At 35.7% G+C, this 27,150-nt stretch overlaps 1 protein-coding gene across 2 annotated transcripts in view; it reads left to right on the forward strand.

Moving 5' to 3' along the window:
* LOC149779266 (folylpolyglutamate synthase, mitochondrial-like) overlaps nt 1-22,602 on the forward strand; it is a 96,816-nt gene extending 74,214 nt beyond the window's left edge. For both annotated transcript variants that reach the window (XM_089939850.1, XM_089939851.1), the window contains exons 8-13: nt 431-523; nt 3,690-3,787; nt 7,178-7,230; nt 13,765-13,840; nt 14,494-14,557; nt 21,491-22,602. In XM_089939850.1, coding sequence (XP_089795976.1) covers nt 431-523; nt 3,690-3,787; nt 7,178-7,230; nt 13,765-13,840; nt 14,494-14,557; nt 21,491-22,062 — 956 coding nt within the window. In that variant the 3' untranslated portion in view covers nt 22,063-22,602. The remainder of the gene's footprint in view (nt 1-430; nt 524-3,689; nt 3,788-7,177; nt 7,231-13,764; nt 13,841-14,493; nt 14,558-21,490) is intronic.
* The last annotated feature ends 4,548 nt before the right edge of the window (nt 22,603-27,150 follow it).

Genomic DNA, 27,150 nt, shown 5'->3' on the forward strand with positions numbered 1-27,150 from the left:
TTTGACTCAGTCTGATTTCCATTATAAGACTTTGACACAGTCTGATTTTCTCTATGAGACTATGACTTAGTCTGATTTCCATTGTTTGATCTGCATTATCATTTAGCAGAGTTTAGGTCCCTTATTGTTGGACCTATCCTTTTTTGTTTCCTCATCTTAACTACTTTTGGATTTAAAACAAATTTAGACTGAAGTTCTATATTGTTAGAACTTGAGCAGAATTTTCATCTATCTGAAGTTATGGCTGCTGAATGTCGGACCCACATTTTGTATGCTGCTTGATATTGATGCATGCATTACATTTACAAATGTTCCATAATCCATTTACTACATCTCCATTATCACCTAACCCTTTCCTCTTGAAAACTATTCTTCCAATCAAAATTATCATTTACTGGAATTTGCTTGTTTACCTCTGCTATTTTTGCAGACCATGGTATAGCTGAAACTATTTCCTGTAAAGGAGATGCTGAGGTAATGCCAAAAGACTACTCATTCCCATTGACAGAACAGATGTTACAAGGTCAGTACTGTACAAACAACTTACAAAAATTACCATTGTCTCATTATATTTCGTTATGAACAAATGTGTTGTACCTACAAAAAACCTCTGACCTCATTGATACAATAGTCAGTTAACTGTAAACTCTGAATAATAAGCAGGCATATTTTCAAATCTCTTTTTTATCTATACAGAGGTGAGGTGTATGGTAATTCTCATTTTCATCTATCCACCACGATTCATTATCACAGCTAATCCCCCAGTTTTTGAAGGATTATGAAGATGCATATATTAACAAATTTCTTTGTGCCTGTAATTTGTATTGGAGTTATCACCATTTTTGTCTTTGGAACTTAATGAAATACACAGCAAAATCATTAACACAACTAGTCCTGCAGTTTGTGAAGAAATCTACCATATCTTGCCTCCATTCAAATGTCTGCTGCCACCTACTGTCATCCCTATTTATAAGATCAATGTGGATTTAGATGATGATGATAGTCTGTTAGTCTTATAGCCTCAAAAGTTGTTGAAATCACAGGGCATCTCGGAGAAAGAAAAATACTGTGACCTCAGTAATACAAAAACCATCATTTCCTGGAGTCATTTGTCAAATAATGTCTCCTCTCAGAAGTATAAGTCATTCTCTAATTAATACAGTCAGGACTTAACATCACTGATGATTTTTGACCTCACTGAGAAGGCAGGAAGTGATCATTCCTGGGATTCATTGCTATATGGCCAAGTTTGTGAATAGGGTTTTTCACCACACCATGGTTGTTGTCATGACGTTTTCCATCAACATGGACTTAGATGAGATGTACTATTCCTCTACAAGTCCCACCATGTGGCAGCCTTGTGCACCCTCCCATTCACTCTCCCCTTCTGTTGGGGGATCGAATTGAGGAGGTCTGAAAACATGCAACAAAACAGTTGCCTCTGCATCTGTCAGCGCAAGCTCCCTTATCCAGACATCCTGCTTAGGGATCATTCCAAAGAAGGGACAATTGTCAGCAGGGATAAAATACAGGCAGTTTCAGGAATAACCATGGCAAGGTGAAGTATTGGTGGTCATACACACCAGCTTATCACTATTAGGCAGGGAATGGAGATAAAAAACAAAATGCTTCCTCATACAAACCTCTGCCACTTGTCAGTGAGATACGGTTTTCCCCAACTGCTAGTGACCCACAATGGCAGCCATTTTGAAGATCTTTTTCATAGCTGCCAGGTGTCCCATTTTCCCCATATTTGTCCCGTATGTTTGACCTGAATATGGGTGTATCTTTTTCTTGTTAAAAGTCCACTTTTTAATTAAAAACATTTAGTTCAAAATTTCCTTGCAATTTTCTGTTTAGAATGGGCACCCAGTTTCATTCTGATAGAAATGTTTCACATGTATATAGGAATATAGAGTTCTAAAATATGATTGGTTCATTTGAAATCAAGGCTACCATGCCAGTCTTTAATCACCCTATTGGATTGTGCAAATCAGTTGCTGCCATCACTGTATCTCATCTTCATAATATTCAAGTTCTACTCCTGTCCAAAAGGAAGGCAGAAGATTCAGAATTCTCTCCAGCCCAGAAAAGAAAACAACTGGAGGGCCAATTATGCCATCATGTTTAAATTTGTGAAGCCATCTAGTAAGGGAGAAAACTTTGCATTTTGCAAATTGTGTAATTGTGATTTTGCTATTCAGCAAGGAGGCACTCATGTCATAAAACAGCATGGAAAAGCTAAAAACATATCTTGCTGCTTCATCATCAATGACACAGCCTGAACTTAAATTTTTATAAATATCAGAGAGAACCTTGATGTAATTCATGCAATGTTCAGTTTACTAAATTTCTTTTAGAAAAGAACCTTCCTCTTTAGTTACTAGTGTTGCTGGTGATTTATTTTGCACACTTTTTCCAGACAGTAAAATTGCAAAGGATTATTTGTGTGCTAGAACAAAAACAGTTCAGGAAGAAAATCACACAGAATTCTGATCATCAGTGAAAGATAATACATTGGAATTGATAGTGATTGAAAAAAAACAAACAAGGTGTTGAAAAGGCAGCTATAAACAGCCTGTGTCTAAGTGTGTGTTGCACTCGTGCACCTTCTGAATAGGTACCTGAATGGAACTGGGCACAAGAGAGCAACACATGCATCTTTGACATTAAATAATTAAGTTACTGTCCAACTTTACTGATGGTTGTAGATGTTGTAAATAGTTACATATGCATTAAAGTTTTAAAAATCAGAATTCACTCCTGAACATCAGTATTTTTGTCATAAGCAGTCAGTGTTTTTGTACTCTGTGGTTGGCAGCTTTGCTTTTTATCACTACTCATCCTGTTTGGTTGGTCTTATCAGCATGGGGTTTTCACTAATAGTGTCTTGTTGGTTCAAAATTAAAACTGTCCCGATTTGATGTCCAATATTTCAGGCATGGCAGCCATCTTGAAAATCAGAAGACTTTTACAGTGCGATGTTCATCTTAAACAATAATCTTGCTGCTCATATATCCAATATGGAAGATCTTGTTGCTATTCCTTATGATTGGATATCATATCAAGATTGAGCTTTCACAAAATGACTTCTCATGAGTTCACACTAAATAAAAGATATTACCACTCTGACATCAAGTATGGCAACCATAGCAGCCATTTTGAAAATCTTTTAATTGCTGCTCCTCCAAAATGGAAAGTCTTATTGATATGGGGTTTTATAATATCTGGTTGGTCCTTATTGAAAATGGTGCCTATCTGGCATAAAAAAAATAGCTGTCAAGTTGAACTTATTGACAACCTTAATGCTAATTCTTCTTAATGGATGGCCACATCATGATTGGGTTTTCAACAAAATTCGAATGGTGTCTGCTTTGTCCTGAATGGAAATGGTGTCATCTTTCATCACTATGGTTGCCATGGTTAATTGGAAAATAATATTGCTCAGACATGGGTTCAGCACTCAGCATCTAAAAAGAAGTATGTTGAGTTTCAGGAAAATCTGTTTGGTCTGATAGACCATAATGTCCATTTGAGGGATTCTTATTTGTCTTTATTGCATATATATATATATATATATATATATATATATATATATATATATATATATATATATATATATATAGGTATAGATATAGATATTGCACTCTTCAGTTAACATAGAGATACTATTTATTTTTAAACTCCAGGATTAGCCACATGCAGGTGGGCAGGAAGAAACCAGACAATCCAAGCACAAGATGTTACCTATTATCTTGATGGAGCCCATACTTTGGAAAGTATTCAGGTAATCTCCTAATTGTTTTAAATTTTGCCAGACAACAAATAAAATATGTTTCTGCTTATCCACATATATTTTTGTCAGGCAAGGAGGGAGGGAAGATCATTGGGTTGAGGGTCTAAAATTATGCTGTTTTAAATGAGGCTGCTGAAATAAAAAAAAAAAGATGTGCAGTGCTGGGCTGTCAAAATTGCTCTTGCTATATGATATCATGAAACATCTTTGACTCATTATTCCCAAATGCTGCATTTTTGCATCAAGAGTTCATACTCTTGTTCAAGGGTCTGAAGCTTAATCAAAGTAGACAATAAACTGAAGTCCCTCATAAACTGACGTCCCTCATAAATCATTCAACCTAGGAATCCATTGGAAGTAACAAATAAGACCTTGGTTTCATATCACCATTTCAGAAAAAAATGAAAATAATCTCCTGGGACAATGAGTTAAAATAACACATACAACAAAAATATATTTCACTGACAGACTTTAAAGGAAATTATTGGCCTTTTGTGTGCAATGAATGTAGAATGAGGAACAAAATTTGTTAAAAAGATTTCTCTTCCATTATCAGTCCTGCGGTAATATATCATGGATGCATCGTGTGTTTTTCTTTAAATACTAAACAGCCACATTGGATGTTTAATCAGTTCACACTGTCACCACCACACTCATGGTATCACAGCCATCATGATCCTTATAATGAAAGCAGCCAGGCAGTATTTACACTTATCCATTTGATGCAAGAGCACAATATTAACCATTTGTAAACTTGTTCTCTACCCCACAATGACAACGTGAAGTCATCTGGTAATTTGAATATAATATGGATTGGAATAGTCAGTAGACTGTCACTTTGATGTCCATATATTGAAGTGCTTCCATGAGAATTAGATTAACTGCTTACTCAGCAGGTTATCTAGATACATTATGATGGCTTCAGAACTCAGACATCCTTTGTTATTATAACAAATGTTAATTAACATATTATATTTTCTCCAGCTGATTTACTAAATGATAGGTGCCAATATCACAGTGACATCCATATGTAGGATCAGCCTTATTTCTTGTTAAAATTACACACTGTTGACAACTCCCAAGTCATTGCTTTTGCCATTTATGTGGCATATAACTCCACATCTAAAGTAATATATCTAAAATCAAATTTGCAGCTTTTGGTTGATTTGTATTCACTATCTGGATATAGTGTTCCAGGATCTTGAACTGCTGTGTAGCAACTCTATTTATTAGTACAGATGATATAGGGTTATGCACAACTATATTCTATTCATTGCGTGGCAAATATGTTAGTACAGTTGATAAAGGTTTATACACAACTATATTCTATCAATTGTGTGGCACTTCTATTAGTACAGATGATTAGGGTTATACACAACTATATTCTATTCATTGGGTGGCAAATATGTTAGTACAGTTGATAAAGGTTTATACACAGCTATATTCTATCAATTGTGCAGCACTTCTATCAGTACAGATGATAAGGGTTATGCACAACTATATTCTATTCATTGGGTGGCAAATCTATTAGTACAGATGATATAGGTTTATACACAACTATATTCTGTTGATTGTGTGGCAACTCTCTTTATTAGTACAGATTATTAGGGTTATGCACAACTATATTCTATTCATTGTGTGGCACTTCTATTAGTACAGATGATATACGTTTATAAACAACTATATTCTATTGATTGTGTGGCAACTCTTTATTAGTACAAATGATACAGGGTTGTACACAAGCATATGCTGTCAATAAGGATTGTTGTATTGAAGAATTAACTAGCACAAATGTATCATTTGGTTTGACTCTGGAAGTATATGACTTAATTTTAAGTTTGAAAACTTTAGTTTGTGCTTGCATGCAATGGATATATGTGTTCTAAACTTAACAGGTAAGCAACTCCAACATCAGTGTCATACATGAATTTGTTGGTACTGCATGTCAACTTGATTGATATTAACAGTCTGTGAACAATTATTGACTTTAATTGACTTCTTCAGATCAAGTATACATAAATATTAAAGTGCATTAAATGAATATTTGTGAAGCACAATGGAGAATATAATTCTTAGGAATTAATGAAAGTGGTAAGCATCCCACCTCACACTCCCATCCTTTCCCCCAACTGATAGCCTGATTTTGTCTCCCCCTCTAACCCTTGATACCTCATGCCACAGTAGATGTTTATGGACCAATGTATTCACAAGTTATAATGGAGAGGTATATATATGCTGTGTCCACATAATTGCTGTACAAAAGTATGATAACTAATCCAAGGGATTGAATAAAACAAATGTGGAATTTTTTTATAAGGATCTTAACTTGTGTCTTGATGCTTTTTACTGTCAAATACCAAAAGAGCTTATGCAGTCTCATCTCATTTGGTGTCTGCCTGTTCATCTTGAAAACATTGTTATAGATCCTCCTTCTAAACAAGACGGTCACATCAGCATGCTGTTCCGACAAAACACCAAGTATGATAATGTGTGGTTCTAAAAGAACATCATACCAGTCTGACATCCAGTGTGGGTCCTTTAATGGCCAGATTGCATGGTCACTGAGTTTAACTATAACACTTCTTATTGTGTCTAATTGGTGCTAAATGAAAATTGTAACAGTCTGACCAACAAAATGAACACTGTGGTGGATATCTTCAAAGCCTTGTCTCTTGATTTTTTTATACAGATGGTCTTGTCATAATGATCATTATTATAAATAGTTCATCATTCAGTCATTATCCTTCCTAAGTTCATCATACCTTATATACACATGTACAAGTCGCATAAAACTGCAAAGACCAAGATAGACCAACATTTAATGTGCAGTCAGATCTGGGTCTAGACAGTTTGTTAGGACTAATCAGTAAACTGAGTAACATAGACCTTGATCTGTTAGCACATGATGTGCAGGCAGATTTGTGTCTATGTTGTTTGCAGTTGGATTCAACTTATACTCAAGTTTATACGGTAGATGATCAATCACAAATTGTGTCACCATTAATCAACATCAACTGTAATTTTATTACTGCGGGCCCCGAGTGGCCAAGTGGGCTAAAGCGCTGTCCGTTATGGATCACTGCCATCTCACCTCTGTCTGCATGGGTTCGAGTCTTCGATTCAGCCAATGTGGGTATGTGAGAAAGCTTGCCAGTAGCTTCTCGTGGGTCGGTGGTTCTTCCCAGGGTTTTCACGGGTTCTTCCTCCACCATTAATACTGGCCGCCATGTATAGCCTATCGTGTGCTGAAAAATGGCATTAAACCTCACAACAACAACAAAAACAAAAACGACAACAACTTTATTACTGTATAACTGGTTTGTATTTAATGTTTATTAATAGGAAGAAATATTTATGTTAATAAAGTATCTTTATTTTCAGCAATGTGTAAACTGGTTCAGGCAAGATGCAGAAAAGGAGGAGAAATATTTGAGGTAAAAATGATGGTACATTAGTTCCCGTCTTATAAGGCCACCCCTAATGCAGCAGGTTAGTTTCCTTATAATGAGGGTGGCCTTTCTAGAGGGGGATGACAAATGTGAATAGTAAATACATATGAAGAAAGTCACAAGTAAATTTAATTCTAAAACATTTAATATTTTCATTAAAAAATCACATGCATGTTGTGAAATAAATGTAAAACAAACTGTCATCATTTTCAAAGGAATGCTATGAATAACCATTGATATAGTTTTAAAACTGTCTTTATAATTATGTTACAGATCACATCATCTGTCACTTTGTTGGTAACAGTCTAAAAAAGAAACCAGTCTCGTCACAATTAAAAATATCCTTGCTGTCATATCCCCTGCATATATCATTTAGTCTTTTGTTCCATCTTCGACAACTTCATTATTAACATCAGCTGATTCTCCGCTAGTGACAGAACATTTAATATTGTGTCACACTTGAAATCTGTGCAACCATCCGTTACTTGCGGTAAAGTCATCAAATCCTAATTAACTGACAAAATTGTTGCTTTTTCTTGTTCATTCAAATCAGGATACAAACTTCTCCTGGCTCAAACAGTCTTCCTTTCTCCATCCATTTCACCTTCCCACTTCTGCAGAATTGTTTCATTATCTTTCACCATGTTGTTTATCTGAGTCTTTCTGGCATTAGTTTTCTGCAAGGATCCTCGACACACACCCCCATCAGTTGAATTACTTTCACTTTCTCTTCTAAACTGAAAATTTTTCTTTTCCTCGATGACATGTTGATCTTTTTGCAGTAAGTTATAAATGTTGCCAACTACAATACTGATGAAACAATTTTGCATGCATCTCAACAAATTGCCGTGTTTTTTAAAGGAAGTGATCTTGTCACGTGATTCGTTAGTCACAGTCTGGTACCCTATTGTTTTTATACATTTCTTTACACTAAGTGAGAGAAGCCAAAACGGCTTCGATATGTACCATTAACATCACGCAGATTTGACCTCGTGGCCGTTAGGATTTGTAATTTTGACATTTATTGTCAGTAGTAATAGCCACTAATTATCAAAGTGAACAAGCTCAACATCTTACTAAGGGAAGCCATAAAGGCTATCAAACCATTTTCCTGCTGACTTGGGTATTGTACATCGATACTGCCACTTCGCAGCTGTTACTACTGTTCAATAATTGTAATCTTAACAATTATCAGATTGACTAAACCGGACATCTTATGATAACACAACAGTAAGGCTAATTGGATTACATGTACTTACCCTTTTGTATGGATTAAAATTTTAGTCTTTCCCAGTTTTTATGGAATAAATTTGGCTTCTCGTGAGGCATAAATGATATAATAACCTTAGTGGTACATGTATTTTACTCAACACTTCTTTCAGTAACAAAAACCTGACATCGGGAAACAGAAATCAGATTACTTAACACATGTTATGAATAAAATACTGGTTCTGGATACATATTCAAATAAAATGCGGCCGCTTGTGGGGGGTAAATTTTATATTATTGCACTAATGTGCTGGTCGCGTTAGCCAGGTGCCCTTTCGCGAGGGGTACTTTTGAACACAAACTCGTCGGTGCCAGCAGATTCTGGCCGTAAGGAGTGGGTGGCTGCTGGTCAGGTGGGCCGTTCAAGAGGGGGACTACTGTATACAATATCTTATCCCTCCCTTTCATGAATTATAACACATAAATGTGAATCTGAAAAACGGTGTTGGGATAATGCTTGGTTATTCTTTGACCATCAGATCATGGAAAGGTTTAATATCAGACTTTACAGTGAGGGTCAGTGATTTTTCCTTCATGAAATAGACTGGCTACCATGTATAGTCCATTATGTGCTGACAAATAAAGCCACCAATCAGTCTAGTTGGTTGTTCATTAGCTGTGCCAAATAATAATAAGAGCACAAGCTAAACTCTTATTAATTCTACGTTACATGACAATTATAGGCAAATCCTGTTGACTGATGTTCCCGTAATTGCTTAATTTAGCAAGTTGATGAAACATTCAGTACATTAAAAGAACTCTTAAAGGCTTCTGTCCTGTTGTAATTGAATGCCTTTGACAGAAAAGACAGGTCAGGTCAGGATAGATCAGGAGATTTCCAGGTATTTTTAAGATGGATCTTTATGATAACATTGTCCTGTAAAAGGGATGGTGCCAATAGATATTTATACAAACATGTAATTACTTTTGACAGGGAAAAGATTGCCAACTTACACTCTAAATGAGTATTTTAAGTGTCTTAGCCAATTTTCATTCACTTTCACACAGTTCATGCTGTTGTAATCTATTTGTAAAACTTGGAAGACCAAGATGGATCATTTGGCACAAAAGTTAACGGAAGTTTGAAATGCAAGTTACTGAAATTTTACTTGTGAAAAGTAATTATATTAGTTCATTTTGGCTGGAATTTATTTCTTCAAATTATTAAGATCAGGTGATAATTCTCTGGAAATACAAAAGTGCTGTGATAACATTCTAAAGAAATAGAGACTTGGATTTATAGTGAAATACAAACAAAAGGAAATATTCATCATGGTGTTTGTTTTTGTAATCATATCATTATATATGTTTTTTTATCCTATAGGTGTTGTCTAATGTTGTAAAGTGCTTAGAGCTTCTAAAGATTAGGCGCTATACAAAGTCCTCATTATTATTATTATTATTATTATTATTGTATTACACCACTCCCTCGATAACTCACGCACATCGGGGTCCAGAAACATCGACCGCACTATAAGTGAGGTGCGAGTTATCGAGGGACCTATAAAATAAGCCCAAAACCAATAAAGTGATTGACAACATAACGGAGAAATGGGGGGGGGGGGGTTGGCAGATTATACTGTTGAATACTCACTTTATAATCGTTCTGAGATTAAATGTTAATAAATATCTCTTCATAACGGTGTACTTTATTATTTCCTCATAGGATAACATTAATTTCAGGATAAATTACAGTATATTGAGGCGATCATCGAAAACATTATTCCACGTGGTTTCCGTTCGCTTAACATGTGTACCACTTCACACATTGTGTACTACATCACTGATTTTTATGTTGAATTGGATACATTCTAGTTTTATTGTTTGATCCAAATTAGACGTTTTTCTATATACAAAAGATCAACTCTTTTCGAGAAACAGTGTCGATCAAATGATAGATAGATAAATAGTTTTAAATGTGATAGAAGTAAAATGGAAAACAAAAAAAACAAGGGTTAATCAGTACAGACGTATTTAATTGGTCTACAAATTTAAAACAACGTAAATTAGAACTAGTTAATACTTGCTGTTTGTGCCATGCTTGACAAATATCAATTCACTTTTTGAAAAAATCAGTTATTTTTTTGTGTGTGTTACTCCTTGGTTTCTCTGCCGCCGAGCAAAATCCCTCAGATTTATCAACTGAATGAGCTTTACGTAGTCAACATTTTGGGTCTCCAGCCACCTTATGGCAATATCAAAATATTTGATTGCTTCCTGTGCAGAGGGCCCACCCCCAAGGGTGCAACATCTGCGTCTGCATCACTTTCAACACTTGTGTTACTCCAGTTAGAATTGTCTTCTGCTGCAAATTTGTTCGCTATAGAAATAATTATAGTTTCATCTGACATGTATTCGGCTGTGGGGCAATCATTGTCAGCACAAATCCACTCCTCCATATCAAGAGAAACGCCCGTCTCAGGACCATGAGTCTGTACGAATTTCTCCCAAACAGCCTCGGCATTAATGACATCAGTTTCACTGAAACATTCGAAGTCACTATCATCGTCGTTGTCTCTGTTACTGTTTTGCTTTACGTCAAAGGCAGCTCCAAGACCCTTAATCCAGCACCCGAGGTCTCTTGTAATCTATTTTTTTTAAATGCAACAAACACTTCCCAAGTTGTTGATCAAAACAAAGCCGGCATGTATATGTAATTAGGTTCTCACAGAAGTACTCACGGGTTTCGATGTGACGGTCGATTGACTCTTTTCATGTTTTCAATGAACATAATATGTTGTGATTATAATGTTTACACTGAAACGGAATTAAAGGATTAGAACGTGACTTTCACACAGGAAGACATTTAACTGGTGTTTATTTCATTCTCTGTTGCCACCTGTTAGCATTTACCAGAAATTTTCATTGATAGCTATTTCACCAGACTGTTTATTTACAGTATACTGACAACTATTTATCATAAAAACTGACATAATATATGATATCTTTAAACAGAGGTCTCGCTAGGATTTTAAAACTGGGTCTTTCTGCCTCTGAAGTCAATCACTAAATATCAGTACATTTTCTCACTCAGCCGCTAGTCAAAGCCTTTGAACTAGCCGCCTAGCTCTTGCATCATGTTCTTTTTTTTTTTTTAATGTACTCTTATAAAATGGCAACAGTACATCAAAGAGTCTTTCAGTCACTGAATTCTGTCATTGTAAATATCAGCACAGTTAACTGATCAACACATTTTCCCACAAAGCAGGTGGCTGAAACAGGACCGACAAATCTTTGAATTTTCCCGCGCACCTATTACATGCGTATGGAGGACTCCTGCCTCAGTGATTTTCTGCGTCCCAGATAAAAAATTGGCGTCCAAATATGCGTAATTAAGCGTTTTTGAGATCTCTGAAATTAATTCTTCTTTAGAACTTGAAAATTTCAAAATATGGATTATATTTTTATGGGCATTAATCACCATTTTCGATGATAAAACGAGCAATGTATCAAGGTTTAATTTATCAATTCTTATCGTAATTTTTTCATGTTCAGCATATTTTAAAGACATTTTAAATACATTTTCTCTGGAAAAAATCGGGAGCCAAGACGGACACCGCATTATAAGCGGGATTGCGAGTTATCCGGGCGCGAGTTATCGAGGGAGCGGTGTATTGTGATCCAACAATAGACTGTTTTCACATGAGCATTATACAGGTCATCACAGACACATCAATACTTTCAGCATTGGACTCAATTTGGATTCTACGAAGTTTATTCTGAACTTTAAATTATTAGGACAGGTGTCTCTAACTCTAGGATTATTTTGGGATTTAATTTGCAATAGCTTAAGTTCTTTTTTTTAATTTTCACTTTATGTTTTAGGGAAATAAAAATTTATTCAATTTTACAAAAAATTTTGCTTTTCTCTCTTTTTGTGTTACCTGTTTTAAGATCATAGATTCGTAAAACTATGAAAGATAATTTACACTGTTTAGAGCTGGGCATGCTCTATGTGATAATTTACACTGTTCAGAGTTGGGAATCTTACATGATAATTTACACTGTTCAGAGTTGGGAATCTTACATGATAATTTACACTGTTCAGAGTTAGGAATCTTACATGATAATTTACACTGTTCAGAGTTGGGAATCTTACATGATAATGTACACTGTTCAGAGTTAGGAATCTTACATGATAATTTACACTGTTCAGAGCTGGGCTTGCTCTTTGTGATAATTTACACTGTTCAGAGTTGGGAATCTTACATGATAATTTACACTGTTCAGAGTTGGGAATCTGACATGATAATTTACACTGTTCAGAGTTGGGAATCTTACATGATAATGTACACGGTTCAGAGTTAGGAATCTTACATGATAATTTACACTGTTCAGAGTTAGGAATCTTACATGACAATTTACACTGTTCAGAGCTGGGCTTGCTCTATGTGATAATTTACACTGTTCAGAGTTGGGAATCTTACATGATAATTTACACTGTTCAGAGTTGGGAATCTGACATGATAATTTACACTGTTCAGAGTTGGGAATCTTACATGATAATTTACACTGTTCAGAGTTAGGAATCTTACATGATAATTTACACTGTTCAGAGTTGGGCTTGCTATGCTTCATAATGTACACTGCTCAGAGTTTGGCATGCTCTGTTTTGGTCTACATGGCAATTTACACTGTTCAGAGCTGGGCATTGTATGCATGTTAATTTAAATTGTTCTGAGTTGTGCATGCCCTGCTTGATAATTTACACTGTTTAGATTAGGGCATATATTACATGATAATTTACACTTTTCAGTTGTGCATCCTATCCATGACAATTTACGCTGTTCAAAGTTCAGAATTCTATCGATGATAACTTAAACTGTTCAGAATTGGGCATGCTATCCATGATAATTTAAACTGTTCAGAGGTGGGCATCTTATCCACGATAATATGCACTGTTCAGAGTTGGGCAGGCTTTCCAGGATAACTTAAACTGTTCAGAGGTGGGCATCTTATCCATGATAATATACACTGTTCAGAGTTGGGCAGCCTATTCATGATAATATACACTGTTCAGAGTTGGGCAGCCTATCCAAGATAATATAAACTGTTCAGAGGTGGGCAGCCTATCCATGATAATATACACTGTTCAGAGGTGGGCATGCTATCCAGGATAATATACACTGTTCAGAGGTGGGCATCCTATCATGATAACTTACAATCAGAGTTTGGTGTGCTATACTTGATAATTTACACTATTCAGAGTTGGGTATGTTACTCATGATAAAATATAATTCATCTTTGCAGGAAAAGAATGCTGAAGGTTCTCATCTTCAACATAAAAGGTGACAGAGATTCGAATATGTTGCTGAAACCGTTAAAGGTACACTTCCTTCATCAATGAGTCTCTAACACACACACACTCATATATATTTGTGTGTGTAGATGAATAGATAGACAGATGAATACTTAGGTATGTAGATAGATGTGTTTGGTAGGCAGGAAGATAAATAAGAACTTTCAAGTTTAGCTGGTAATGGGGCCCATCACCTTTTGGGGAAAAAAGGTCATATTAATGTCAGATTTGCAGATGTAAAGTTCTTCTGTAACAGTGAACATTTGCAAAGTTCTGTTGCTAAATTTGTAGACATTTATGTAAATTTTTGTAGTATATCTTAATTGAATGTGGCCTCAAATACTCTGACATATTTTATTTTCATGGATTAGATTTTCTTGTATATTTGTAATTTCTTATGACAAATTAAGTGTAACCTTTTCCACATTTCTTATAGTCAAAAAATTAGATACAAAATTTATTTTTGCTGTATCATTTGATCATTGTTTATTTAGATCTTTGTAGATTTACATTTATAATTTACTGTCATTTTTATGATGGCTATGAAAACAAATGTTATGTATATTTTTACATGGAAATAATGAACAGGTAATTTGGAATATATTTTTATTAAATGATAATATTCTTTGATAGTTTGTTCTAGAAATAATCAATTAAAACTCAGCCCATTTGTTTTACAGGCCTGTGATTTTGATCTGGTAGTATTTTGTCCCAACATATCCTCCCTCATGGGTAACAGTACAGGTTTGTTGCTTTTCTTGTATTGCAATTTACCTTTCTGTCCTGTAAGTCTTGTTTACCATCTTGTTAGTACATTATATCAATCAAAGAGCTATTAGCTGAGGCATGCTGATGTATGAGTTACATAACTGTAGAGCCCCCTGTGAAATGATCATGAACAATTCATGAACTGGCATAAACTGTTCAAGAACCATTCATGGTAGTTCATATAAAGGTTCATGAATTATTCAATTCATGAAAATTTGAATTCATGAACTGTTCATGAATCACCACTTTTGAAACTGTTCTTGAACAGTTCATGAAATTTCATGAACTGAATTCATCAACAGTTCATAAACGTTGACATCATCAGGGCCCCGAGTGGCCACGTGGTCTAAAGCACTCACCGTTCCGGATCACTGCCATCTCACCTCTATCTGGGTTTGAGTCTCGGGCTCTTCCAATGTGGATATGTGAGAAAGCTTGCCGGTAGCTTCTCGTGGGTCGGTGGTTCTTTCCGGGGTTTTCCCAGGTTCTTCCTCCACCATTAATACTGGCCGCCATATATAGCCTATCTTGTGTTGAAAAATGGTGTTAAACCCTATAACAACAACAAGTTCACATCATCATTCATGAGCAAGTGCATGAACATATTCATGAACTATGATGAACAGAGTTTCTCATGAATGATTCATGACTGTTCATGTCACCACGGAAGGTCTCCATCTGTGACTTGAGCTGTTCCATCCGATTACTTTGTGGATCTTTATCATTGCTGCAGTGGTCACTACTTAATGTCTCTTCCATCTTGGCCATATGATCCCCCAGTTTTCAAATTTTCTACCTTAACCTCCAAACTTCATCCTCTAATAATTTTACTTGTCTGCTGTCTGATCTGAAAGAAAGATAAAGTTAGTTTATTTAACCTCTGATCAACATTGTCTTCAGTTTTTAACAAATTATTATTGTACCCCACTTTATATACTGGAACAATTATGATCCAACTCAAAATTGTTTAATCCCTTACACTTAATACTCAACTTACTGAGCATTTTTATTATTTGGAGAATTTGTCACTGGTTTCATTGCCCTTTTATTTTAACTGAAGCTGACTAGCCATAGGTATAGTCACAGGATTCTATGTTTTATCAATAAAATATGACAAAATGTATTGACAACATCGTTACACTAAATAATCTTATCTGTATATATATTTTTAGTACAGATATGGTTCTTTTGTGCTGTCACAAATTTTTGCCCTAATGTTGTTAATGCATCTGATCCAACTTGGCATTTTGCATATTGCTTCCAGTTTCATTGCGCTATGTGTGTCTGTATTTTTGTGTACCATCTGACATATTAACTAGGTTTGATTCATTTTAATTTTACCAGATTACATCAGATCATAGAAATAGTGATGTCACAAAACAGAAAAGGATGCAGAACATCTAAATTCCTATAATAGTAGATGCATTACCGTGTCTTGTATCAAAAGGGGGGAGAATATGATTTAGAATAAGGAAGCAGGGTAATGTTTAGTGATTTTCAAACATTTGAAGAGCAACTCTAAATTGGGTAAGAAAAAAATGACTAATTAGTTTGGTTAAAACTAATATGATGACATAAAAACCAATAAAATATCAATGTAACTTCAACTGAAATAATCATGATTGACCAAGATACTCACCAGAATTTTGATGATCCTGGCTAGGTACGCTTTTCCTCCTAATTTTGCTCTGACCAAATCATTTCCTTCATATTTTTCATAATCTCTTCGCATCATTTCTATTGACTTAAAATAAATTATATTGAAAATATTCTCATCTGTCCATTCCATGTTTTTTGTTCAAGGTTTTTACTTGTTGCGCAGTTGTTTGCATGCTTTTTTGTTTGTGGGGAAAAAGAGGCTCAATTTCTGAAATTGTAAGAGTATATTAACCAATTATATCACATCTTCTTTCATAATCATTCTGTCAGGATAATCATAGTTTTACATATTTCAGATTTTAGGACAAATTGGCAACTGGTGATTGTTACAAGTCAGCAGAGTATGTAGTTTATGACAGTAAGGAATGAAATTGTTAGAACAAAGTCATTGAAAGTTTTTATAGCATGTACATTTTGTTCATGCTGGCCAGAAAATATTTACCCATATTAATCCAAAACTACTCAGCTTATGTACACAAGTATTGAGTAAAAGACCTATGAACATTTATACAGTATTCATTTCATTTTTTTAAAATCTATTCACCTTTTTTTATATTTCACAAATATTGTGAGGAAGTTTGTATAATGAATTTTCATGAACATTTTATGAGTAGAATGGTATAGAAATGTCATAATTGTTTTCAATAAATTTCTTAGTGGTGCATCAAAGTGCTTGAATTGCTCGTGAACCGAGTTCATGACATTTCGGGAAGTTTTAAGATATAATAGTTCATAAAAGTTCATCATTGTGTTCATGAACTTCATGTATGATGCATCAAAATTCATGAAGTGTTCATGAAATTAGTTGTGGAACTTTCATGTACATTATGAACATTTGTTCATGAACTCAATTGATGTACTGATCATGAACATTTGAAGAACAATCATGCGCATTCATGAACAGTTCATGAGTGTTCATGAAGTCATAAATTTGTTCTCGCAGGGGTTAGTTTGTAGGAACTAGTGTAGATTATAGGAAATACAGAATCACGTTCTCTCATTACATACCTCATTGTAGGGCTGTCAGATAAAGCGAGAAGTATGATGGTACATTATTGTAGGTCAGTGTGTCTCACAAACTGGAGTAGAATACAGAAAACATTGAGGAATTCTGAGCTTCAATTAAAAAATCTGTTTCTTTTTTTTAAAATTACTTAAATTTGAAAGTTTATTTTTTTTATCTCCTGTTATGAGAGTGGTAGGGGAATATATTGTTACCAGTTGTATATCTGTATCTGTCATTACATCTAGCCATCACACCTTGGTGAAGATTTGTGTTTAGGTCATTCTAGACACACTGTGGTGGTTCAAGGACTTATTTCTCATCTGAGTTGAATTGGTCAGTCTACATAAGAAATTTTGATAATGTCTTAAGGCTTTTTTAAATATGTTATCTTTATTTCTTAATTAATTTATATACATGTTACAGAATTTTTAAAATCCTTGTATGTGTTATTTTATTTTGCGTTTAATCTTTACATTTTTTGATGGCTTTTATCTTCCTACATTTCTCTGTCAAATACCCATTCACATTAACATTAGGGACTACTTATTCTACCTTCAGAATCAAGCCCTCCTGTAGCTTTGAGATGTCTCTCTAACTACACCTTATACAGACAAGGGGAAGTAAATGCTACAGATTAATTCATCAAAACTGGGTTGCAATTCATATACTGGATGTCATCAATTTTAACTTTTGCTGCAAACTGTCAACAGGCCTCCAAGAATCTGTGGATTTCAATTTTTTCTGTTAACCATCCAACTGTCTATTTTGGTGGTACACTAAGTCAATCATACTGTATAGTGTAAAAATTTTTTTGGTATTTTGGTGAAATTTCAGATATTTTGTGCAAATTTGTTACTAATTCATTATTTTAGTGTGAAACATTGTATGTACCAAGATTTAAATAACGTTTTTGAAGGTTTTGCAATGTGCATGCCAACAATACCCCACTCGCATTTCATGCCTAAGAATAAGAACTATTTATTTATGTTACCTTGCAATAAGTCTGTTTTTATGACAAGAAGAACATTTTAATAATTAACGCTACTTTTAAATGAAGATATTAACTTCTTTAAGTTATATGTAGGTTTCTTACAGTATACACATATATATACATACACATACATCTCATTAATATAGCCCCCCTCTGGAAAGGCCACCCATCTTATATGGCCACTTTCCTGGTGCAGAAGAGGTGCTCATTCAAGAGGGGGGTCACTGTACTTTCTTTTTATCTTCGAAAGTAAGAAGCTAGCATTGATAACAATTAAGGGATATTGCTCCATGATTTTTTTGACACACTCTAACATCACAGCTTGACACTGGTCGCAACTAAGATATTTCAGACTTGCTGACCAATTTTGATATATCCCAGTCACCTCGCTTGCTAACCCTATTCCCAAAATGGAATCTAATGTGGGCCCTGACATGGCACAAGTCTTCTAAGTTCAAACCTTTTTCCACTGTCCTACTGAAGTAACTATCAATGCTTCCTGATAGCCTTGGCTTAAATTGGCATCGAGAGTATGCAAGTTCCATTCTCTGTCCATGGATCCAACCCACCTACAGTTTTGTTCCAACAGTTCAGTAGTTTTAATGATGCAAAAGAGTTTAAACTATAAGAATAGCTTTTCTATCTACTGGGGACCAGAAAATAATTTTACAGCTGCTTTCGTTGATCTGTCCTTCCAGGATATGCATGCTTTCTGAATCTATCACAAGTGCAAAAAGTTCATTCAGTTCAGACTCCATAAACTTTTCCTTTCACTATAACCAAGGAAACAGGACATAACTCCCAACATTACGGTCTTAGCTAAAGGGAGTTATCCAGTCAGCATACTCTGATCTCTCACAGGAACATGTATGTCTGATGAGTATATTAACTCACAAATAGGAGTTATTTCTACAAGCCTTGCATTTCAATGCAGTGTCTCAGTTAAAGATATAATGGAATCAGTCAATTGGCATGCCCAGTCTTTTTTAAATAGCCAGTATAACCAGTGAGGAAAGCCGGGGAAATTCTTTTTCTTTAAAATTCTAACCCTATGCAAAATACGAAACTGTAGAGCGCCACCCTAACAAATAGGGAGTTGAATCTAGTTGGTCATTTGGTAGGTTGCTAGCCAGACAGTCACCAGACAATGCCACTCATGACACAATCACATCTTTGGATAGGACCTATCAATATTTGCTGGATTTGCCCAACAGAATCCCTTCTTTATAATAATTTAAAAAGTTCAGGATCCCACAGGGTAGTTCCTTGCATATATATACACTCATATATTTGATTGTGCTATCATTTGGAGGGTCTTACTGTTAAAAGTAGAGAGACCTTTTGACCCTACAGTATGCTTTTAGGTACAGGTTGGATGCTCAACATTTACTCCTCATCTTACTTATTGTCCTAATGTTACTATGATACTCGTCTTACTTATTGTCCTAATGTTACTATGATACTCGTCTTACCTATTGTCCTAATGTTACTATGATACTTGTCTTACCTATTGTCCTAATGTTGCTATGATACTTGTCTTACCTGTTGTCCTAATGTTACTACGATAGTCATCTTACCTATTGTCCTAATGTTACTATGATACTCATCTTACCTATTGTCCTAATGTTACTATGATACTTGTCTTACCTATTGTCCTAATGTTGCTATGATACTCGTCTTACCTAATGTCCTAATGTTACTATGATACTCATCTTACCTATTGTCCTAATGTTGCTATGATACTTGTCTTACCTGTTGTCCTAATGTTACTACGATAGTCATCTTACCTATTGTCCTAACGTTACTATGATACTCATCATACCTATTGTCCTGGTGTTACTACGATAGTCATCTTACCTATTGTCCTAATGTTACTATGATACTCATCATACCTATTGTCCTGATGTTACTACGATAGTCATCTTACCTATTGTCCTAATGTTACTATGATACTCATCATACCTATTGTCCTGATGTTACTATGATACTTGTCTTACTTATTGTCCTAATGTTACTATGATTGGGTAATGCATTTGATTGAGAACAAAAAATAGTAAAAAATGTTTCTCTGAAAATACTTTACCCAGTGACATTGCTATAAAATCTCTCCCAAACCTCCCCACAATGCAAACATCCTATCTCAGACAGTGCTCAAGCTAAAACTGATGATATCTAGTATACAGAGCGCCACCTAGCAGGGTAAAGGGAGGTAATATGTAAGATTTACACACACACACATTATTACATAAATTACATACATGTAGTTTTGTTGTCAAGTCCACTGTAGTGGTGAGTGTAACATTATAGTTACCCTTCCAGTACGGGCACTCATCAGTAGTTTACGGTTTTATTTAAAGTTTTTTTTTTTTTTCCTTATTTCATATTCCCCGTAATGGATTCTCATCATACTTGGGATTAATAATTATAAAGATAAGACAATTTATTCCAGGACACACTCTGGTCCCTTTGATCTCTGGGTCAATGTTACAGTCATAGAAAATTTCATAAAGGTTTTGGTTAAACTTTTTCATTGGCTTATATTGTCTTGATGGATTTTGTTCTCACTTTGGATCAGTCATTAAGCTGAGAGAATTCATTCTGTGATGTGCTCAGCTCACTTACCCATTTTAGTTAAGGTCACACATTTTACAACAGTTCTTTGATTATAGACTTTGCATACAATCAGTGGCCTTCTTGTTGGCTTACCATTACAAGAATAGATAAAGAGTGTGAAAGTTTAAGTATTTAAACTACTTTAAAACTGAACTTCTCAAAACTGGTCTCTCTGTAACACTACCTGCTCTTCAAACTTGGCGTATGTTTTGGTCCCAATGCTAATCAAACCTCTGTATTATGGACACTCCATAATTCATCCCAGTAGTGTGACGCACTGGTTTAGAAAAGCTTGGTTTTATTACTTTACATGTATTTTCCACCTATTTAGACAGTAGTTTCAATTTTTCTTTACTGTGAGTTTCGTCCCAATTTACATCAAGCTATTAGTCACAATTATTGTGCTTCAGTATCATCATTACTGTACGCTCATAAGAATGAGGCAGCTGACCTGGATCCAGGGTATAGAACCCACAACCCTGCCTTGGGTTTTGAATATACAGTTTTTTTTGATGTACAGTACAAATATGACTGAAAACGAGAATTAGGTGTGACAAATTTTGCCCTATATTGACAGGGAGTCCTGTGTAATGATGTGTCTTTTTGATGGAAGTCTAAGTTTACTTTCCCTTTCCTTCAGATCAAACAAACAATACAGTGACTTTGGAGAGCCAGATGAAAAGGTGCTTGTTAAACAAGGAATCGTGGGATAAACTTTTTGACCTTGAACACCATGGAGATCAAGAAAGTACTCTGAATGTTGCAACAGAAGGAAGCAGCCTAGTGGTCAGTGACCCAACTCCAGCAAAGAAAGCAAGGATAGATGTGGCCAATGGACAGCAAGAAAACACAAGCATAGTCACAGATGGAGATTTTAAGCATGAAAATCAAAAGCTAGATGCAGTTACAAATGGACATTCCTCTTCCTTTTTCTCTTCTGAAAACTGTAATAACCAAGGTCAGAGGTATAATAAGTCTATAGGGAAATTGTTGCCTGTATCCCACTGCCTTCCTTCTATATCCCATGCCTTGGCATTGGCAAGCCAGGGGAGGACATGCCTACATGCAGAATTGGATGACTTGCCAGAGTTACCTGCCCATTTTAAAAGTGTAGACCACATTCAAATTTTGATAACAGGAAGCATTCACTTGGTAGGAGGAGCTTTACGAATCATTCAAGATATACCAGACGATGGCAGTGAAACAGATTAATGTTGGATTGAGTATAATTTTAATCTACATTAAATTTCAGGGTATTCCAAAAATAGTGGTACAGGGTTTAAGATTTAAGTTTCTAAACACTATGTATATATGTATATATTATGAAATTTTCAGTGATTATATAAGATAATTTCATGATAAATTCCCATTATCATTGACTACAAGTACATAAGAATCATTTGTTCCATTCATTTAAGTCACTGGGCATTGGGCAAGTTATATCATATAAAGTAATATGTATGAATTTTATTAAATGGTGCAGTGATACTGTTGAATCATGTTACATGAATGCTAGAGATTATACCATGTTTTTTCCCATGCCAAATGATAAGCCCATGTGGAATGATTAACCCATCCAATTAATTTTATCTATCAGAGCCTTGTTAAGTGATAAACCTGCCTTCCGTTTACCACCAAGGGTACACTGGCTTTGTCACAAGAGAAATATTGATTACTTTGTTTTGCATCTGTTGTTTCAAGCTAGTATATGCTAACCATATCATGGTGAACAGTAAAACTGAATGCTCAGTTCGAGATGGTTTTTGTTATTTATTTATTTTCTGTTTCCTTAGATGCCTAGGAAAATATCCTTTCAGATTTTTAATTTTTTTAAAATTAAAACAAAACAAAACAACACAAACTTGATAGAGATTTTAATTGGCAATAGAAGTTTTATTTTTAAATATGCTACTGCATGGTTTTTAAATGATCCAAAATTCTTATTGATCTAGAATTAGCTTGTGCTTAGTAAAGGCCATATTCACATGAAAGTAGACTTGTTTTTGCTCAGTCAGCATGTGTGTGTAACAGCCCAATCAGCATGTGTATATGATAGCCCATTCAACATGTGTGTATGTAAAAGCACAATCATTGTTTGTGTGTGACACACCCAATCAATGTGTTTTACAGCGCAATCAATGTGTGTGTGACAGCACAATCAGTGTATTTGACAGCACAATCAACTTGTGTATATGATAGCCCATTCAACATGTGTGTGTGTGTGTAAAAGCACGATCAATGTGTGTGTGTGACACACCCAATCAGTGTGTGCATGACAGCAAAATCAGTGTGAGTGTGTGACAGCACACTCAGTGTGTTTGACAGCACAATCAATGTGTGTGTGTGTGACAGCACAATCAGTGTGTTTGACAGCACAATGTGTGTGTGTGACAGCCCAACCAACATGTGTAACAATCCAATCAATGTTTGAGAGCCCAATCAGTGTGTATGTCTGTCTTTGTGTGTATGTGTGCCCAACAATGTGTGGATGTGACAACCAAATCAACATGTGTGTGACAGCCCCTCAGCATGCGTATGGGACAACATAATCAACATTTATGTGTGACATCCCATTTAATGTGTGTGCATGTGTGATTTCCTAATCATTGTGTGTGTGACAGCCCAATCTAGGTAGGTATGACAACCCAGTCAACATGTGTGTGACAGCCACGTCAATGTGTGCATGGGTGACACCCCAATTCAGTGTGTGTTTGTGTGTGTTGTGTGTGTCTGTGACAGACCAATCAACATGTGTGTGACAAACCAATCAACATATGTTTGACAGACCAATCAATGTGTGCATGGGTGACAGACCAATTCAGTGTGTGTGTGTGTGTGTGTGTGTGTGTGAGACAGACCAATCAATGTGTGTGTGACAGACCAATCTAGGTAGGTATGATAGCCCAATCAACATGTGTGACAGTCCAATCGGTGTGTGCATGGGCAATAGCCCAATTCAGTGTGTGTTTGTGACAGACCAATGTGACAGCCAATCAATGTGTGCATGGGCAACAGCCCATTTCAGTTTTCAGTGTGTGTGTGTGTGTGTGTGTCTGTGACAGACCAATCAATGTGTTCATAGGTGTGACACACTAATCAATGTGTGCATGGGCAACAGCCCAATCCAGTGTGTGTGACAGACCAATCAATGTGTCTGTGACAGCCCAATCAATGTCTGCATGGGTGACAGACCAATTCTCTCTGTGTGTGTGTGTGTGTGTGTGTGACAGCCCAATCAATGTGTGCATGGGCAACAGCCTAAATCAGTGTGTGTGTGTCTGTGTGTGTGACAGACCAATCTCTGTGTGTGTGTGTGATGGCCTGATGGAAAAAATCTTAGTCATATGGGCCATTTGTGACAAAGTATCCATAGTTGGTGCAAACATTAATAGCAAATGCAGGGGTCCTTCTACCAGGTAAAGTGGGCAACTAAGTCACCTAGAAAGGTAAACTTTGCCTTTTGTTAGAAAAGTGAAAACGACATCACCCTGTTATTTTTTTAGAGATACATTGACTGACCATACATTTTGAGATGCCCCCTCGTTTTAGCTAGGTTATTATAGTGGTGTGTTGTTGTGAAATGTATTTATCAAGCCATCAGTAGCTAGGTCTAGTTTTGATATTAGTTATGCTTAGAAACAAATGCTTGCACATTCACAGGCATGTGTTTTGATAGCTGATTGACCATTAACCCTTTCTGGAGTAAGTTAGCAATTATCACTGCATGATTTCCGCATGTTATCCATTGATGATAAACATCCAAACTTGTGTTTCAAAACTTTAACAATAGTATGTAAATAGCAATTTGTGTTTTATGGGAAATAATGGCCAACATTGGTGTGTCTGGGAAAAGCAAAGCCTGTGTTATGTTATTTAAGATTTAAATTTAAAATGCAATTACGTATGTCAGAAACGTATGGGACAATCTATGTTGTGGAATTCATGAGAAGCATTGTAAGGTCAACGTTGTTTTCTGACAAGACTCAATAATGTAATCTGGTTACTTAGTTAAAATTTGTTACATTGTAGTTTCTATTATTCTCTTTTAAAGTCATGTTGCCAAAATAGCTTGTCTTGAAAATAAAGTATTGCTTAAATCCAATTTTAAATGCAAATAGGAATACTGGGAAATAGAGGACATAATTCAAATAAGAGAACACACACACATATACACATACACACACACACACACACACATATATATATCTTGCACTTCTTGCTTCGCATCCATTTCTCTCTGTTAGGCTCTCACTTCTCCCTGTTCTGTCCAAAAGGAGAAGTCACTTCTCCCTAAAATTCAAGTCTAGCTTGACCCCTGCAAATGTATATTGTTTTCTTTAGAATTGATAAATACTATCATTGACATGGCATGAGGTTTTTGGAAATTCCCCTGCTAGAAATAATATTTTTGATTCAGTTGGTTGTTATCGTTTAGAACTCTATCTTGCATTTTGGACTTGTGATCTTGGTCACATACTACAAATATAGATCAAGCTGAGGCCATTGAATGTTTGATTGGCTTTATGGTGTAAAGTGTCGACCTCATGGCATCCTGGAAGACCAACTAGCGGTTTTTGAGTGTGGAGCAATTTGAAATTGATCAAGTGCTACCTTGACAAATTATTCAGAAAAATCAGGCGATGTTTATATGAATGGGATTGTGAAAAAGGATATTATTGATAATGTGATATTCCTTTGGGCTGGTTCAGATGGTGTATTTGCCGTCTGATTGGCATGGGTACCTCAGTTTCATGCAGAATTTGTATTACTTTTTCCTCTAACTACTGTACTGACCAATAGAGGGCCCAGTTTCTCATTTAGATACATTACCCAATCACATTAACACAATAAAATTACTCTCTGCTACCTCTGAATCCAGCTCTCCTTGAAAGAAGAATAAATGTCTTTCTGCCTATTTATCATACAGATAAAGGGAAATAATATGTGTAGATTAACTCTCTTTCGTTACCCCTATGTGGCATGTGGCCACCATTATCACAGATGTTAGCAGTTTGAATTTTAACTTGCAACTGTGAACAGTGCCCCAAAGGATTAATTGCAGTTTATTTTCAATTTTGACCATCCAGTATTTATTTTCAGCCATATAGTAAGTAAAAAGTTTGATAAGTAAACAAAACTATTTTTAGTGTTCTGCATTAGCAAAAAGAACAAGTTTAATACGGCATAGGAATGTTTCAAGGCTATCATGGCTGAGAAAAACACTCCTACACCATATGAAACAAGTTCTTTACCCAGGCTTGGAACAAAGCACTTATGTGGTTTTGTATTTATTATAAATACATTTATCCAGATTTGGAATCATTAACCAGTTTTATGAGTGACATCAAGATGCCACCCCACCCTCAGACAAAGATACCTAGTGTAGCGCCTATGGAGATGATCACTAAGATCCAGTTGAAACCATACTAAGTGATTCCACTCAAGCGCAGATGATACGCATGCTACAGCAAGTTATGTCTTCTAGAATGTTTACGAGTGAGTTGGATAAAACTTGGTTCATTTTAAGCCCAATATGGCAGCTTATTGTGTTTAAATCAATTTCCCCACCCATGCATTAAACTAAGGAACATTCAAGCCAGGCATGCAGGATAATCTCCTGACCACCGGCTGGGCCATCCTGCAAGTTATGTATAATTCGCATTACACCATGCCAGCTACTGACCAACTAGTCCAGCCATCCAGACAATAATAGACAGTTTCAGTGGTCGGAGTCAGTTATCTCCAACTGATGGACAGCTTGTTGCTCAACATTTCATCCCGTCCTACACCCAGCAGATCACCCTGACAGACCAGCAAAGTAAACTAACCATCTCCATAATACCATTACATGGCAAATCAGTGTAATATCTGGCATTGCCCTATCAAACTTTTCAGAACTATTTTAGCTGAACCACGCTCCATGCTGGATATCTGACAAATAGAACATTATTTATGATTTGTGACAATTTGGCATCATCACTCCGATATGGAATGCTACATATCTGGATGCAGAGTGTACCCGGGACAGTCAGTGCCTCAGAGAACATAGCAGAAGATGATGAATATCCATCCTTCAGAATGTGACCACAATTGTCAGAGACTGCAGATATTACAGAGTAATGCCCATATAATTCATGACCCCTGATAATTTGATGGCCTTTTTTATGCAAGTCAGTTGCCTCCCGCTTTCTTGTCACAAATGTTTAACATTTTGGATGTACCTAAACTTAACAAGGATCTTTTATCTGTCAACATGTCTCCTCCACTCTGCCAGAAAGTGGACAGACAAATTTTGACACT

The sequence above is a fragment of the Sinohyriopsis cumingii genome, chromosome 17 (genome assembly GCF_028554795.1).
Source record: "Sinohyriopsis cumingii isolate HCF-2022 chromosome 17, ASM2855479v2, whole genome shotgun sequence".
NCBI lineage: Eukaryota > Metazoa > Mollusca > Bivalvia > Unionida > Unionidae > Sinohyriopsis > Sinohyriopsis cumingii.